The sequence below is a fragment of the Pelecanus crispus genome, chromosome 29 (genome assembly GCF_030463565.1).
Source record: "Pelecanus crispus isolate bPelCri1 chromosome 29, bPelCri1.pri, whole genome shotgun sequence".
NCBI lineage: Eukaryota > Metazoa > Chordata > Aves > Pelecaniformes > Pelecanidae > Pelecanus > Pelecanus crispus.
Window position 1 is genome coordinate 810,116 of NC_134671.1, and position 18,100 is coordinate 828,215.

General features: G+C 64.3%; 1 protein-coding gene across 1 annotated transcript in view; it reads right to left on the minus strand.

The window, feature by feature from the left end:
- Nucleotides 1-988: 988 nt before the first annotated feature.
- Nucleotides 989-18,100, minus strand: part of SYNGAP1 (synaptic Ras GTPase activating protein 1) — a 33,530-nt gene continuing 16,418 nt past the window's right edge. The window contains exons 6-19 of the mRNA XM_075725307.1: nucleotides 17,691-17,844; nucleotides 17,517-17,615; nucleotides 16,068-16,622; nucleotides 14,824-14,968; nucleotides 14,105-14,249; nucleotides 13,791-14,027; nucleotides 12,539-12,740; nucleotides 11,773-11,948; nucleotides 11,403-11,444; nucleotides 10,057-10,888; nucleotides 8,863-9,036; nucleotides 7,853-8,064; nucleotides 5,469-5,570; nucleotides 989-1,031 (exon numbers count right to left, since the gene is read on the minus strand). Of these exons, the coding sequence (XP_075581422.1) occupies nucleotides 989-1,031; nucleotides 5,469-5,570; nucleotides 7,853-8,064; nucleotides 8,863-9,036; nucleotides 10,057-10,888; nucleotides 11,403-11,444; nucleotides 11,773-11,948; nucleotides 12,539-12,740; nucleotides 13,791-14,027; nucleotides 14,105-14,249; nucleotides 14,824-14,968; nucleotides 16,068-16,622; nucleotides 17,517-17,615; nucleotides 17,691-17,844 (3,118 nt within the window). The remainder of the gene's footprint in view (nucleotides 1,032-5,468; nucleotides 5,571-7,852; nucleotides 8,065-8,862; nucleotides 9,037-10,056; nucleotides 10,889-11,402; nucleotides 11,445-11,772; nucleotides 11,949-12,538; nucleotides 12,741-13,790; nucleotides 14,028-14,104; nucleotides 14,250-14,823; nucleotides 14,969-16,067; nucleotides 16,623-17,516; nucleotides 17,616-17,690; nucleotides 17,845-18,100) is intronic.

The following is an 18,100-nucleotide window of genomic DNA, read 5'->3' on the forward strand; positions in this document are numbered from 1 at the left end:
GATGCACGAGGAGCTGATGTACGAGGCCACCCCTGTCCCAGTGCACGAGGAGCTGTTGCACGAGGCCTCCTTGTTCCCATCACACGAGGAGCTGTTGCACGAGGCCTCCCTGCTCCCCTTGCCTGAGATGCCGTTGCACAAGGAGTCGTTGCCTGAGGAGCCGTCACACAAGGCCTCCCTGCTCCGGTTGCACGAGGTGCTGGTGCACAAGGTGCCCTTGCACGAGGCTTCCCCACTCCCGTCACATGAGGAGCCCTTGCATGAGGCTGCCTTGCTCCCGTTGCATGGGGAGCCCTTGCACGAGGCCACCTGGCTCCTGTTGCACGAGGAGCTGCTGCACAAGGAGCCATTGCACAAGGCCTCTCTGCTCCCATTGCACAGGGAGCCCTTGCATGAGGCCACCTGGCTCCTGTTGCACGGGGAGCCCTTGCACGAGGCCTCCCTGCTCCTGTTGCACAGGGAGCCCTTGCACGAGGCCTTCCCACTCCTGTTGCACAGGGAGCCCTTGCATGAGGCCTCTCTGCTCCCGTTGAACGGGGAGCCCTTGCACGAGGCCTCCCTGCTCCTGTTGCACGGGGAGCCCTTGCACGAGGCCTCTCTGCTCCTGTTGCACGGGGAGCCCTTGCACGAAGCCACCGGGCTCCTGTTGCACGAGGAGCCGTTGCACGGGGAGCCCTTGCACGAGGCCACCCAGCTCCTGTTGCACGAGGCGCCGTCGCGCGAGGCCTCCCCTCTCCCCTCGCACGAGGGCCTCCCCGTGTCGCACGAGGCCGGGGAGGGAGGGGTGTCCTTCCTCCCCCCACCGCCGCCTCTTCCCCCGGGGGTCGCCGGGGGTCGCCGCCAGCCCCGGGGCGGGGGGTTGGGGGTCCCGGCGGCCCCCGGGGCGGGGGCTAGTGCTCAGCAGCGGGGCCGCGCAGCTCGCCGTTGGCCGTGATCGGGGGTGGCGGGGGCGGAGGCGGGGGCCGCGCGGGGACCCCCCCGGCCCAGCTCACACCCGGGTCTGCTGCACCCACGGCGGAAAGCTGCCTCTCCTGCAAGGCACCGAGGGGGCTCGTTCACCCCCCCCCGTCCCCCCCCCGCCCAAAATAAAAGTGTCCCCAAGTGTCCCCAAGCCACCGCCACCCACCCACCCCCACCCCACCTTCTGCCACCCCCACCCTCCTCTCCCCGACGCGGCGCAGCACTCACCTGCAGCGGCTCAGTGGGACCCTCAGGCGCTGGCAGACCCCCCCCCCCCACCCCCCCAAAATGTCCCCATCCCGTCCCTGTCCCCCCGCCCCGGACAGGACATGGCACAGGGACGTGCGTGTCACACCCCCCCCCCCCCGCCCACCCCCCCAGCCCAGGTGAGGTGAGATGGGGACGGACACGAGACACGAGGATGGAGACGAGGCGGGTGACGGCGGGCACCAGCGCTGGGGGACGGTGGGTGGCCCACCCACCCCCCCCCAAACCCAGCCACCCCCAGAGGGGACGGTGACACTGCTGTCCCCGCTGTTGTCACCCCTGTGGGGGACACAAGCGGGACAGGGACAGCCCAGAGCCGTGTCCCTAAGGGCTCCTTGGTGGCCCCAAGGGGACATGGGGACACCCCAGATCTATGTCCCCAAGGGGGACATGGGGACACGGGAGGGACATGGGGACACCTGGAGCCATGTCCCCAAGGGTTCCCAGTGTCCCTGAGGGACATGGGGACACCCCAGATCTGTGACCCCAAGAATCCCTGGTGTCCCAAGGGACATGGAGACACCCTGGATCCATGTCCCCAAGGGGACACAGGGACACAGGAGGGACATGGGAAGACAGAAGGGACATGGGGACACCCTGGGCCCATGTCCCCAAGGATTCCCAGTGTCCCTGAGGGACATGGGGACACCAGAGGGACATGGGGACACCCTGGGTCCACGTCCCCAAGGGTTCCCAGTGTCCCTGGGGAACATGAGGACACAAGAAGGACATGGAGACAGTCCGGATCCATGTCCCCTGAAATGGACAAGAGACAAAGGACACCAGGAGGGGACAAGGACGTCCCCGTGGCATGTCCTGGTCACGACACAGGAGGGACAGGGACACCCCGGATCCGTGTCCTGGGGGTGCCGGGGGGATGTGGTACAGGGGAGGGACATGGGGACATCCCAAATCAGCATCTCCTGGGATGGATTGGGATGGGGGATGTCAGGGAGGGGACAAGGTCCTGCCAGGACACAGGAAGGACATGGGGACACCTGGGGGACGTGTCCCCAGGGGGAGACAGGGACACAAAGAGGGACAAGGGGACACCTGGATCCATGTCCCCAAGGGTCCCCAATGTCCTTGGGGCGGACATGGGAACACAACAGAGACATGGGGGCACCCTGGATCCATGTCCCCAAAGGTTCCCAATGTCCCCCAATGTCCCTGGGACATACAGGGACATGGGGGCATGCCAAAATCCATGTCTCCAAGTTTTTCCCAGTGTCCTGGGGACATGGGGACAGCTCAGATCCTTGTCCCCGAGGGCTCCCAGTGTCCCCAGGGAAACACAGAGACACAAGAGGGACCATGGGGACACTTGGATCTATGTCCCCAGGGGTTCCCCAGTGTCCAGGGTACATGAGGACATGGGGACATCCCCAAATCCATGTCCCCGGAGGTTCCACAGTGTCCAGAGGACATGGGGACACCCCAGCATCATGTCCCTAAGGGTCCCCAGTGTCCCTCAGGCAACATGGGGACACAGGGTGGACATGGCAACACCTGGATCCAGGTCCCCAGCGGTTCCCAATGTCCTTGGGGCACGGGGACATGGGGACATACCAGAATCCATGCCCCCAAGGGTTTCCCAGCCAGTGTCCTGGGGACATGGGGACACCTTGGATCCATGTCCCCAAGGGCTCCCAGTATCCCTCAGGGGACATGAGAACACAAGAAGGACATGAGTGACCCTAGCTCTGTGTCTCCAAGGGTTCCCAATGTCCAGAAGACATGGGGACATCCCACCATTGTGTCCCCAGGGGTTCCCAGTGTCCCTGGAGGACATGGGGACACCCCGGACCCATGTCCTCAAGGGTTCCCAGTGTCCACAGGACATGGGGACACCCCAGCACTGGGGACACCCAAGAGTTCCCTGTGTCCCTGGGGGACACAAGATGGACACAGGGACACAAGAGGGACAAGGGGACACCATGAGTCCATGTCTCCAAGGATTCCCAGTGTCCCTGAGGGACACAAGAGGTTCTTGGGGACACCATGGGTCCATGTCCCCAAGGATTCCCAGTGTCCCTGAGGGACACAAGAGGGACAAGGGGACATCATGGATCCATGTCTCCAAGGGTTCCCAGTGTCCCTGGGGGACACAGGGACACAAGAGGTTCTTGGGGACACCATGGGTCCATGTCCCCAAGGATTCCCAGTGTCCCTGAGGGACACAAGAGGGACAAGGGGACATCATGGATCCATGTCTCCAAGGGTTCCCAGTGTCCCTGGGGGACACAGGAGGGACATGGGGACACCTGGATCCATGTCCCTAAAGGTTCCCAATGTCCCTGAGGGACATGGAGACACAAGAGGGACATGGGGACACCTTGGATCCATGTCCCCAAGGGTTCCCAGTGACCCTGAGGGACACGGGGACACCCCAGCATTGTGTCCCTAAGGGTTCCCCAATGTCCCCTGGGTGCTACCTAGGGGGAGGGGGGACGGGGACGGGGACGGGGACAGGAGGACCCACCTGGCGTGTCACCGGAGGCCGAGGGTCCCGTGACAATGGCAGGGCTGGCCCGCGCTACCTGACGGACAGCTAGGACGAAGAGAGACACGGGGGTCAGGGCCACCGTGGGGGACACGCTCGTCCCCGTGGGGGGGTGGGGGGGGTGTCGGGGACTTGGGGACACACCGTGTCCCGGTGGTGGCCTTTGGGGGGGGGCGGGTGGTGGCCCTGAGGTGGCTGGGGGTGACCCCAACCCAAGGAGGGGGTCCGTCACCGTCTCCGTCACTTGGGGGGGGGGTGGGAAGGTGGCCTTGGGGACACACTGGTGGCCCTGTCCCTAGGCTGGGGGGGGGTTGTATGTGTGGCTCTGTCACACCCCCCCCCATGTCCCTCTAGTGTCCTCCCTGGAGGTGGCCCTGTCCCCCCGGGGGTGACCATGTCCCCCCAGGGGTGGCCCTGTCCCCACTGGGGTGGCTCTGGGCCCCCCCAGGGGTGGCCCTGTCCCCGCTGGGGCTGGCCCTGTGCCCCCCCGGGGGTCACTTTGTACCCCCTGGGGTGGCCCTGACCCCTCCGCAGGGGCGATCGTGTCTCCCCGGGGGTGGCTCTGTCCCCCCCCAGGGGTGACTCTGTACCCCCGGGGGTGGCCCTGTCCCTCAGAGGGGTCCCATGTCCCCCCCAGAGGTGGCCTTGTCCCCGCTGGGGATGGCCCTGTCCGCCCCCAGGGGTGACCATGTCCCCCTTGGGGGTGGCCCTGTGTGTGTGTCCCCCCCACCCTGTCCCCCTGTGGGTCACCAGGTCCCCACTGGGGGTGGCCCTGTCCCCCTCACATCCCCCTATGGGTCCCTGTGCCCCCCCGACAGGGTCCCCATGTCCCCTCCCAGGGATGGCTCTGTCCCCTTGTGCCCCCCCAGGGGTGACCATATCCCCCCCCACCCCCCCCCCCCCAGGGGCCACCATGTCCCACTCTGGGCATCCCCATGTCCCCTCTAGGGATGGCCCTGTCCCCTACATCCCCCATAGGTGACCATACCCCCCATAGGTCACCCCCCCGCCCAGGGGTGCCAATAAACCCCCTGGGGTGCCCATAGCCCCCCAGTAGCCCTCCAGGGATGCCAGTACCCCCCACGAGCCTATAGATCCCCCATACCCCCCCCCAGGGTGCCCATACCCGCCATGGGTGCCCATACCCCCCCATGGGTGCCCAATACACCCCCAAAGGTTGCCCACATCCCACCCATGGGTGCCCATACCCCCCCTTAAAGGTGCCCACAGACATCCCCAACACCCGCCCCAAAGGGTGCCCATACTCCCCCAGGGATGCCCATAAACCCCTATGGGTGCCCATACCCCCACCCATGGGTGCCCATATCCCCTCCAGGGATGCTGATAACCCCCCCCCAAATGGGTGCCCATACCCCGCAAATGGGTGCCCATACCCCCACCATGGGTGTCCATACTCCCCCAGGGATGCCAATAACCCCCCAATGGGTGCCCATACCCCCCCCAATGGGTTCCCATACCCCCACATGGGTGCCCACACCCCCCCCCAAGGGGTGCCCACACCCCCCCCCCCCCCAAGGGGTGCCCACACCCCACCTGGGGTGCCCATAGACCCCCCCCAGCGATGCCCATACGCCCCCCTTGGGGTGCCCATACCCCACCCATGGGTCCCCATACCCCTTATCCATGGGTGCCCCCCACCCCAAGGGTGCCCCCCACCCCGGGCCCCGCCCCCAGCGCGGCGTGGGATGGCCGATGTCACACGGAGCAGAGCAATGACATTGTAATTTCCACCTGAGCGTCGAGCAGCCGCCGCCGGCCCTCGGGGGGGTCGTGGGCGCCCAAGTGATCCCTGCGCAGCTCCTGCTCCACCAGCATCAGCCTGCGGGGCCAGGCTTCACCGGGGTCACGCTGCCACCCCCGGGGGGGCACCCCGGGGACACGGGGACACCCCCCGGGGTCCCGCTGCCACCCCCGGGGACGCCCCTCGGGGACACCCCCCTCCCGGGGCCAAGGCTTGGACACCCCAATTACAACCCAGGGACACCCCAGGTCATGGGGACAACCCCCGGGGACACCCCCGGGGACAGCCCCCAGGGACACCATGACACCCCTAGGGACACCCCAGGTCATGGGGACACCCCCGGGGACACCCCCAGGGACAGCCCCCAGGGACAACCTGACACCCCTAGGGACACCCCAGAACACCCCGGGGACACCCCAGGTCATGGGGACACCCCTGGGGACACCCCCCAGGGACACCCTGACACCCCTAGGGACACCCTGGGTCATGGGGACACCCCCCCAGGGACACCCCAGGTAATGGAGACACCCCTGGGGGCACCCCCCAGGGACACCCTGACACCCCTAGGGACACCCCAAGGACAACCCAGGGACACCCCAGGTCATGGGGACACCCCTGGGGACACCCCCCAGGGACACACTGACACCCCTGGGGACACCCCAAGGACACCCCGGGTCATGGGGACACCCCTGGGGACACCCCCCAGGGACACACTGACACCCCTGGGGACACCCAGGGACACCCCGGGTCATGGGGACACCCCCCCAGGGACACCCCAAGTAATGGGGACACCCCCGGGGGCACCCCCCAGGGACACCCTGCCACCCCTAGGGACACCCAGGGACACCCTGGGGACACCGTGGGTCATGGGGACACCCCCCTAGGGACACAGTGCCACTCTTGGGGACAGCCCGTAGGGCCACCCACCCAGAGACGCTGCCATGCACCCCAAGGGCATGTGGGGACACCCCAGGGTCACAGCAGGGACACCCCAGGGTCACACCGCCACCCCAGGGACCCCCCCGGAACCCCCCAGGGACCCCCCCGGGACAGGCTGCCACCCCTCAGGGACACCCCGGGGACACGAGGGGTGTCCCCTCGTGTCCCCACGTCCCTCTGTGTCCCCACGTCACCCACACCCTTCTGTGTCCCTATATCCTCCGCACCCCCCATGTCCCCATACCCTCCATGTCCCACTACGTCCCCATGTCCTTCTGTGTCCCCAAGTCCCCCTGTCCCTGCCACGTCCTGCTACGCCCGTCTGTCCCATGTCCCTCTGCATCCCCACATCCTCCATGTCCTGTGTCCCCACGTCCCTCTGCGTCCCCGCATGTCCCACGTCCATCTATGTCCCCATGTCCTTCCGTGTCCCCACGTCCCTCTGCGTCCCCGTATGTCCCATGTCCATCTATGTCCTCATGTCCTTCTGTGTCCCCATGTCCCTCTGCAACCCCAGGTCTGTGTCCCTATAATCCCCCTGTCCCCCTGTGTCCCCATATCCTTCACGTCCCTCTGTGTCCCCTTGTCCCTCTGTGTCCCCGTGTCCCCATATCCTCCGTGTCCATCACCTCCAAGGCCTTCTACGTCCACATGTCCCTCTGTGTCCTTCCTGTCCTTCTGTGCCGCCATGTCCCCCACATTCCTCTATGTCCCACTATGCCCCTCATCTCCTTCTGTGTCCCCATGTCCCTCTGCGTCCCCATGTCCTCCATGTCCATCTATGTCCTTCATCTCCTGTGTCCCCATGTCCCCCTGTGTCCCCATGTTCTCCATGTCCATCTGTCCCTCATCTCCATCTGTGTCCCCATGTCCCCCTGCATCCCCATGTCCTCCATGTCCATCTGTCCCTCATCTCCTGTGTCCCCATGTCCCCCTGTGTCCCCATGTTCTCCATGTCCATCTGTCCCTCATCTCCATCTGTGTCCCCATGTTCCTCTACATCCCCGTCCTCCATGTCCTTCATCTCCATCTGTGTCCCCATGTCCCCATGTCCTCCATGTCCACCTATGTCCCTCATCTCCTGTGTCCCCCTATGTGCCCATGTCCTCCATGTCCATCTGTCCCTCATGTCTTTCTGTGTCCCCATGTCCCTCTGTGTCCCCATGTCCTCCATGTCCACCTATGTCCCTCATCTCCGTCTGTGTCCCCATGTCCCTCTACGTCCCCATGTCCTCCACGGCCATCTATGTCCCTCATCTCCATCTGCGTCCCCATGTCCCTCACATCCCTCCATGCCCCCAACACCCGTCCATGCCCCCCACACTCAAGTCCCACCATTCCCCCCATCCCCCTCTCCCTCCCCAACCCCCCAGCGTCCCCGGTGTCCCCTCGCTGTCCCCGGGGCCGGGTCCCTCCCTCACCTGCCGATGATGCTCTTGATCTGGGAGTCCTTCTCTGCCTGCTGCTGCCGCAGGCGCTTCTCGCTCTGCTCCAGGCGGTGCTGGTACTGCAGCAGGATGCGGCTCGTCTGCTCCTCCTGCGACACCAGGCGCCGCTCGTACTCCTCCAGCTTGCGGTTGGACATGTGCAGCCGCTCCTTCAGCGAGTGGATCTCCTCCTCGTACTCCTTCACCTGCCACAGCCCACACTGCAGGGCGCCGGCGGCATCTCCCCATCCCCACCACGAAGATGCCTGGGTTCCCCCAACGGTGACGCCCAAACACCAAGGTCCCCACCATGGCAACGACCAAACATCTAGGTCCCCACCGTGGTGATGACCAAACATCTAGGTCCCCACCATGGTGACACCCAAACACCTGGGACCCCCCCCCGTGGTGACACCCAAACAGCAGGGTCCCCACCCTGGTGATGCCCGGACATGTGGGTCCATCAGGGTCATCTCCTGGAGCCTGGACACCTGGGTCCCTGGGACCTGGGTCCATCAGGGTCATCTCCTGGAGCCTGGACACCTGGGTCCATCAGGGTCATCTCCTGGAGTCCGGACACCTTGGGTCTCCAGGAGCTGGGTCCATCAGGGTCATCTGGATTCTGGACACCTGGGTCCACCAGGGTCATCTCCTGGAGCCCGGACACCTGGGTCTCCAGGAGCTGGGTCCATCAGGGTCATCTCCTGGATTCTGGACACCTGGGTCCACCAGGGTCATCTCCTGGAGCCCGGACACCTGGGTCTCCAGGAGCTGGGTCCATCAGGGTCATCTCCTGGATTCTGGACACCTGGGTCCACCAGGGTCATCTCCTGGAGCCCGGACACCTGGGTCTCCAGGAGCTGGGTCCATCAGGGTCATCTCCTGGGACCTGGGTCCCCAGGACCTGTGTCATCAGGGTCCTCTCCTGGGCTCCAGACATCTGGGTCCCTGGGCAGCCCTGCCCCGCCCAGCCTTGGACGCCTGGGTGCGTCGGTGGTCCCTACCCGGTCCAGCCGGCTCTCGTCCATGGACTTGGAGTACTCCTTGAGCTTGTACTCCTCGCGCTCGATGTGGGAGCTCTCAATGTCGGCCGAGAGGTGTGGCATGTTGGACACCCAGGCCACTGTGCGCTCCGCTGCCGGCATCACCGGGTTCAGCGTCGACGGTGTCTGCGAGGCCTGGAGGGACGCGGCAGGGGACACGGCGATGGGCCTGGTCCCTCTCGTCCCCGCAGATTGTCCCCGCAGCTGCCCTCCCTGTCCCTGCTATGTCCTGTGTCCCCACGTCCCCCATGTCCAACTACTTCCTTACCATGTCCGCCCATCCCCGCCACGTCCCCACCATGGCCCCTGTATCAATCCACGTCCTTCCAGCTCCACCGTGCCCCATGTCACCCACATCACTCTGTGTCCCCATCCCGACCGTGTCCCCCCATAGCCCCCATGTCCCCCATCTCACCCATGTCCCTGATGTTCCCCCATGTCCCTGTGTCCCCCCACATCCCCAATGTCCCTATGTCTCTCATAGCCCCCATGTCCCCACCGTGTCCCCCATCCCCACCGTGTCTCCATGTCCCCCATGTCCTCCATCCCCACTACATCCCCATGTCCTCCATCCCCACCGTGTCCCCATGTCCCCCATGTCCCCCATCCCCACCATGTCCCCATGTCCTCCATCCCCACTGTGTCCCCATGTCCCCCATGTCCTCCATCCTCACCGTGTCCCCATGTCCCCCATCCCCACCATGTCCCCATGTCCCCCACGTCCTCCATCCCCACCACGTCCCCATGTCCCCCATCCCCATAACATCCCCCCATCCCCACTAGGGTCCATGTCACTCACATCCGCCATGTCCCCCATGTCCCCACCATGTCCCCACCATGTCCCCATGTCCCCCATGTCCTCCATCCCCACCATGTCCCCATGTCCTCCATCCTCACCATGTCCCTCCATGCCCACCGTATCCCATGACCCCATGGCTCCCCATGTCCTCCATGCGCCCATGATGGCCCCCATGGCTCCACCATGCCCCCCATCCCCACCATGTCCCCGTGTCTTCCGTCCCTACCATGTCCTCCATCCCTACCATGTCCCCACGTCCCCCATAGCCCCCATGTCCCCACCACGTCCCCCATCCCCACCATGTCCCCCTGTCCTCCAGCCCCACCATGCCCCATGTCCCCTGTGTGTCCCCCCACCTGCTTGGTGACCGGCGGCTTCATCCCAGCCACCGACGCCTCCTTGGCCAGGGAGGGCTGCCGGGAGCGGGGGGGTCCGTAAGCTGGTTCGGGGGACGCCAGCAGGTTCCCGCTGGCCGGCCGCGGTTTGGGGGGCACCCCCAAGGCCGCCGGCCCTGGCCCCCCGCCTTTCCCCGCCCGAGCCCCCCGAGGGGTGGGGGGTGGGGGGGCCCCAATGGTGATCTGGGGAGGGGCCAGGGTGTCCTGCAGGGAGAGCTGCCGCCGGCCGAAGTCCCCCCCTGGCCGGGCGAACTCGTCGCTGTAGCTGTGGCTGTGGGTGATGTGCTTGGGGGGGGGAGCCGCCAGCTCCTCGCTCTTGCTGTACCCGTGCAGGGGGGGGGCAAAGGGCCCCTCACCCCCCGGCTCGGGTCCCCGCAAGGGTCCGTCGGCCGCCAAATGAAAAAGGGGGTTCTGGAAGGAGAGGGGGACCCGCAACTGCGGCCCCCCAGGCTCGGGTACCCCCAGGCGAGGGGGGGCCAGGCTGGAGGCGCTGCCCTGCGAGAGGCGGCCAGGACGCAGCCCCCCTCCAGCCCCGCCCGGGGCCGGACCGCCGGCAGCGAGCAGCTCGGCAGGCAAACTAGGGACGCTGTCAACACGGCCGTCTTGAAGGTCCAGCATGGAGACGCTCTTGCCCACCCCCAGAGCCCCCCGGCCCCCCTCGGGCTCCGTCAGGTCGGAGCTGCTGGTGCAGTAGGCGGGGGAGGAGCGGGCCAGGGGGGGGCGGCTCAGCACCAGCACCTCCTGCGGCCCCTTCTCCTGCGGCGGGGAGGGCAGGCGGGGCACCTCCATGGAGCTACGGGGGGTGGGGGTCAGGGTGGGGTGGGGATCTCCGGCGGGGTGGTGCCGGAGAGAGGTCCCCACACTGGTCTCGGCCCCATCTTCATCCCATTCCCATTCCCATCCTCATCCCATCCCATGTCTGTCCCCGTCTCTGTTCCCACCCCAATCTCCATCCCCATCCCAGTCCCATCCCCATCCTTACCCACAGCCCCATCCCCATCCTCATACCCATCCCCATCCCATCTCCATCCCATCCCAGTTCCCATCTCCATCCTCATCACCATCCCCATGCCATCTCCATCCCCATCCCATCCCAATCTCTGTCCCCATCCCAGTCCCATCCCCATCCTCAACCCCATCCCATCTCTGTCCCATCCCCATCCCCATCCCACCCCATCCCATCCCCATTCCCAACACCACTTCATCCCCATCCCATCTCAACCCCATCCCATCCCATCCCATCCCATCCCATCCCATCCCATCCCATCCCATCCCATCCCTGTCCCCATCCCGTCCCCGTCACCCACCTGTTGAGGCCCCGCACCATGTAGGACTGGAGGTCAACGGAGCTGTGGGGGCAGAGAGCAGGTGACCACGGGGATCCACGGTGGGGGGAGACACCCCTGGTGAGACTGAGGGCCACCAGGGTGACATGGGGGGGGACACCACGGTGACATGCGCAGACACAGCGGGGGAGGCATGGGGGTGGGATGTAGGAATACCACGGGGATGTGGAGGTGCCACGGGGGTGGAGGTACAACGGGGATGTGGAGGTACCATGACGATATCGGGGTGCCATGAGGACGTGGGGGTACCATGGGGATGGAGGTGCCCTGGGGATGTGGGAGGCACCACGAGGATGTGAGGGGACACAGGGGGGTTTTCGGGGGTCCCTACCTGTTGAGGTCGCGGACGAGGTAGGGCTGGAGGTCGGCCGAGGGCCCCCGCAGCACCAGCCCCTTGGGGGGCAGCCGCTCCCCCTGGCTCGGCTGCCGCTGCAGGTGGGGGTTGCGCAGGGCCACGCTGATGTCCGTCAACAGCCGGGGCAGTGGGCCCAGCTTCAGCAGGGCCTCCTGGGGGGCAGGTCAGCCACGTGTCCCCACCCTCCCGGCACCCCAGAAACCTCCCCTGGAGGGGATGGGTGGATGGGACCCCAATGACCTCCCCTGGGCAGAGGGCACAAGAGGCTGGGATCCCAATGACCTCCTGTGGTGGGCTATGGGTGGATGGGACCGAAATGACCTCCCCAAGGCGGGCAGGGGTGGATGGGACCCCAATGACCTCCTGTGGTGGGACTTGGGGGGCTGGGACCCCAATGACCTCCCCTGGGCGGGGGGCACAAGAGGCTGGGACCCCAATGACCTCCCATGGTGGGACATGGGTGGATGGGACCCCAGTGACCTTGCCTGGGGGGGCATGGGTGGATGGCGTCTCAATGACCTCCTGTGGTGGGACACAAGGGGCTGGGACCCCAATGACCTCCTCTTAGGGGGCTGGGGAGGATGGGACCCCAAAATGCCCCTCCAGGGGCACCCAGATGTCCAGGATCCCAAAACCTCCCCCACGGAGAATGTAGGCATCCAGGCCTCTGATCACCACCCAGGAGAGGACCCAGGTGTCCAGGTGACCCCCCCCAGCATGGGGGGCCCAGGTACCGGGGTACCTTGCTGAGCTGGGACATGACCTCCCAGAGGAGGGCGTGCAGGGTGGAGAGCTCGCGGCCCAGGTCAATGTAGCCCTCGAAGCTGGTGCTGTTGGTGAGGGTGTCCAGGTTGGAGATCTCGTAGAGGAACTGCTGCATGCTGGTCCACTCCAGCTCCAGGAACTCGTTCATGAAGGCCATGTACTCCTCCTTGCTGCCAAACCTGTGGGCGGGCACTCAGCAGGGTCCCCACTGGCCCCCCCGACTGGCTGTTGTCCCCCCCCAGCCTTGTCTGCCACCCTTTGAACCTTCTGTTCCTCAAGCTTCCAGGTGCCCCTTCGTAAAGCCACGTCTGGCCTTTGTCCAGCTCTTCCGTCTGTTTGTCCTCCATCCATCCATCTATCCACCAAGTCATCCATCCATCTTCCTTCCATCCATCCATCCATCCATCCATCCACCCATCCATCCATCCACCCATCATTCCGCCCAACTCATCCATCCACCAACTCATCTGTCTGTCTTCTGTCCATCCAACTCATCCGTCCATCTTACACCCGTCAACACATCCTCCCACCTTCCATCCATCTAGCCGCCTTCTGTTCATCCATCTTCCCTCCAGCCACCACCTCACCCACCAACTCACTCATCCTCCACTCACCATCCATCCGTCCACCAACTCGTCCATCCATTTTCTATTTTCTGCCTATCCATCCACTCATCCATCCTTCTTCTGACCATCCATCCACTCATCCATCCTTCTGTCCATCTATCCATCTTCCATCCATCTTCCAGCTCATCCGTCCATTTTCTATCTTCTGTCCATCCATCAACATATCCATCCATCTTCACCCATCTTCTGTCCCTCATCCATCAACTCATCTGTCCATCTTACACCCATCATCTATCAACTCATCCATCCATCTTATCTCCATCTGTCCATCTTCCTTCCAGCTCATCCATGTCAACTCATTCATCCATTTTCTAGCCATCATCCATCAACTCATCCATCCACCTTCTGTCCATCTATCCGTCTTCTGCCCATCAACTCATCCATCTGTCTTCTGTCCATCTGTCAACTCACCCATCCAACTACCCTCCATCCACCCATGAATCCACCCATCCATCCAAGCTCCATCCACCCACAGACCTAGAGATCCACCTTCCCTCCGCCATCCCTCCATTCTCCTCCCCACCCACCTGCATCCCCCACCATCCCTCCATCCAACCACCATCATGCACCACCCCGCCTCCCTCCTCCATGCTGGGCACTCACTTGGTGAAGTTGGCCAGGTTCTGGATGACCTTGGCGATGAGGGTGAGGGTGCGGGCGGTCTGCTCGTCGGGGTACTCCTGCATGAGGCCAAAGAGGCTGGGGGACATCACGGCGGGGCAGAGGAACCGCAGGAAGAGCGAGGCGCTGATCAACCGGTCGGCGATGTCCTCGCGGCCCCGCTCGGCGCATCGCAGCCGCCACGAGGCAAAGACCTCCTTCAGCTCCCGTGGGAACACGCTGTGTGGGGCGGGGGGGACATGGTCAGGGACCTGCGGTGGGGACGCCGGGGGATGTCCCCAGCCCCGAGGACTCACCAGTGCGAGTTGACCACCTTGCAGAGGGCGAGCTCGCAGCACATGCGGAGGTTGGCCTGGTGGTCAGCCAAGGTGGAGGCCGAGCACTTCATGGGGTCGACCTCGCAGTTCTCCTCCGACTCGTACAGTGCCCGGATGAACTCGCCTGTGTGGGGATGGGGACGTCAGAGGGGACCGGGGCCCGCTCCACTGTCGCACGGCCAGGCCAGCCCGATGGGGACATGGCCATGAGAAGGGACCACCCAACCATCTCACAACCATGCCAGTGGGGACCTGGAAATGAACAGGGGCTGGGGACCACCCAACTGTCCCATAGCCAGACCACCTCAAGGGGACATAGTCATGAGAAGGGACCACCCAACCATCCTCTGGCCATGCCAACAGGGACATGATCGTAAGAAAGGACCACCCAACCGTCGCATGACCATAACAATGGGGACACAGCCATGAGGAAGGACCACCTAACTGTCCCATGGCCACGAGAAGGGACCACCCAACCATCCCACCGCCATGCCACCTGCCTATGAGCAGGTACCTTATTGTACCCTAATGGGGACATGATCATGAGAAGGGACCACCCAGCCATCCCATGGCCATGCCAAGGGGGATGTGACCATGTGTGGGGCCACCCACTGTCCCACAGCCATGCCAGGGGAGCCCTGGCCATGATGGGGACCCCTAGCCATGACGGGGACCCTCCAGTGTCGGGCTGAGCTCACCGATGGCATCCTTGAGGTATTTCTGGCCGATGAGTTTCAGGTACTCCTCTATGGCTTTCGTGGCGAGGGTGTTTTCCCGGAAGATCAGGTGCTCCCGGTCCATGAAGCGATCCACCTCCGTCATGGCCATGTCCGACAGGAAGTCCTGCCCACGGCCGTCAGGGCAGCCCAATGCCTGCCTGCGCCCCAGCAGCCCGGCCAGGCTGGCCCAGCCCACCCTCTGTGCATCCGTGTGTCCTGCCTCCATCTTCTGTCCGTCCATCCATCCATCTCTCCACCTGCCATCTATCCATCCATCCATCCACCCACCCACCATCCATCTGTCCATCATCCATCTGTCCTCCACCCATCGCTCTTCCATCCTCTATCCATCCATCCTCCATTCCTCCCTCCATCCTCCATGTCTGTCCTCCATCTGCCCTCTATCCCTTCTCCATCCATCCAACCTTCCATCCATCCCCCACTCGTCTGCCCGTTCTCTTCTATCTCCCCCTCCACCATCCATGTTTCTGTCCTCTGTCCATCCCCCATGTGTCCTCCAGCCGTCCTCAATCCTCCATCCAACCTTCCATCTATCCCCATCTGTCTGTCCATCCTGCTCCACCCACCTTCCACCCACCCATCCTCCATCCATCCATCATTCATCCATACGTGCATCCTCCATCTGTCCTCCAACCCTCCTCCATCTGCCCTCCATCCATCCAGCTCTCCATCCATCCATCCATCCCCCAGCTATCTGTCCATCCCTCTCCATCCATCCTCCTTCCCTTCATCCATCCATCCATCCATCCATCAATCCATCCATCCATCCATCCTCCATGTATCTGTCCTCCATCCATCCAATCCTCCATCCATCCTCCCTCCATCTTCCGTCTGTCTGTCCATCCTGCTTCATCCATCCTTCCATTCTCCTTCCATCCATCCTTCCATCCATCCATCCTCCAGCCTCCTTCCACCCTTCCATCCATCCACCCATCCATCCATCCTGCATTTGTCCATCCTTCCATCCAGCCAGTCTCCATCCATCCATCCATCCATCCATCCATCCTCCATCCCTCCATCCTCCATTCTCCATCCATCCTTCTATCCATCCATCCTCCATCCATCCATCCTCCACCTATCCCTCCATCCTCCTTCCATCTTGCCCTCCCTCCATCCCTCCCTCCCTCCATCCCTCCATCCCTCCATCCTCAGTCCTCCACCCCACCTCCACCCTGCCCCTCCCCACCCCCCCAGCCCCCCACCTTAGCCTTGCCAGTGCTCTGCAAGATGTGCACCAACGCGCAGGCCACCTCCTCCTTGCTCTTGACGCTGAGCACGGGCTCCAAGACGGCGCAGAGCATCCGGTAATTGTTGGTGACGTACTCGGCGAACTCCTTGTAGAGCTCCATGGGGAGGATGCTCATGGTCTGGAAGCGGCTCTTGACGCGTAGAGCCGGACAACCCGCCTTGCTCTTGCTGCCGCTGGGTTGGCTGAGCGGGTACCACTGCTCGGCGAAGTGCCGACCGGTGACGCTGGCGATGGGGATGCTCACCATCCCCACGTAGTTACTCTTGTCCTTCTTGCGTTTCTTGTCGGTGTCCTTGTAGAGGTGCAGGCGGATGGTGCGGACAGCCGGCAGGTTGTTGAACTCAAAATGTTCTCCCCAGAAGACATTGTCGGTGCGCGCCTTGCTGGTGGTGCGGGCGTAGAGCATGTCGTCCAGGCACAGCTCGCAGTAGTACCGCTTCTTGGGGGGAAGGTCTCGCGCCTCGATCACCCACAGCTTCAGGACATTGTCCACCCGCCGGCTGTTGTCCTGAGGAGGGGTGGGAGGGAGGGAGCTCAGCAGGGGACGTGGGGACCGTTGGGGGTGAGGACAGCTGGGAGTGGGACGTGGGGTGCGGGGGGGCCCAGGGCGGTGGGACAGATGGGGCAGGGAGAGCTGGGGGTGGGGGCAGATGGGGACAGTGACCCTGGGGCAGGGGCAACCCCAGGGGACAACACCAGCTGAGTGGCCACCAGGACAAGTGACCCCAGGGAAGCGTGACCCCAAGGGCCAGGGTGCCCCAGGGGACATCTGCACCAGGTGACCATCCCCATCCCCACCAACTGATCATACCCATCCCCACCATTTGACCATCTCCACCAGCTGACCACCCCCATCCCCACCATTTGACCATCCCAACCAGCTGACCATCCCCATCCCCACCAGCTGACCACCCCCATCCCCACCAGTTAACCATCTCTGTCCCTGCCAGATGACCATCCTCATCCTCAACAGCTGACTAATCCCATCCCCCCCAGCTGGCCATCCCCACTAGTTGACCTCCCCACAGCTGACCAACCCTTCCCCCACCAGTTGACCATTCTCACACGACCAGTTGACCATTCTCAACCCTACCAGTTGACCGTCCCCATTGCCACCAGTTGACCACCCCCACCAGTTGACCACCCCCACCCATTGACCATCCCCATCTCCACCAGTTGACCAACCCCACCAGCTGACCACCCCCACATGTTGACTGTCCCCATCTCCACCAGTTGACCACCCCCACCAGTTGACCATCCGCATCTCCACCAGTTGACCACCCCCACCAGCTGACCATCCCCACCCCCACCAGTTGACCACCCCCACCAGCTGACCATCCCCATCTCTACCAGTATCTCCACCACTTGACCACCTCTGCCCCCACGACGACGACGTCCTCACCTTGTTGGGCTTCACCGCCCGCTGCAGGTTCTCAATCCACTTGTCCCTCTCAGCGGCTGAGCGGCAGGCGAAGCACTTGGTCCCCGAGGCCGTGGTCACCTGCGGGTGATAGACAACAGTGACCAGATGCCACGGTGATGGCCGGGGGGGGTGACGAGAAGGTCTGGACCGTACCTCGAAGCAGAACTCCTGGCCCAGGATGCTGCTGTGGACCGCCTTGATGATAGAGTCCTCATCCAGGTTGAGCTCCAGCGCCTCGGCCGCGCTGCTGGGGCTCAGCAGGGACTCGTGGGAGTGCGATTCCTTGAAGCTCTGCATCAGCCGGGCCCTGCGGGGACGCGGGGGGAGGCTCGGGGGGGGTGGCGGGGTGGGGGTGGGGGTGGGGAGGTGCCCAGGGTAGGGGTGGTGGCATGCGAGCGGGGGGTGACGGTGGCGGTGGGGGGGTGGGGGGTACCTGGGGCATCCGCGCGGGACCTGGGGACACGTCCGCGGCGCCGGGACGGACAGAGAGAGACAGAGTCAGGGCGGGGGGGGACGGGGACATGGAGGGGGCACCCAGGAGTGACCCCCCACAACCCCCGCTG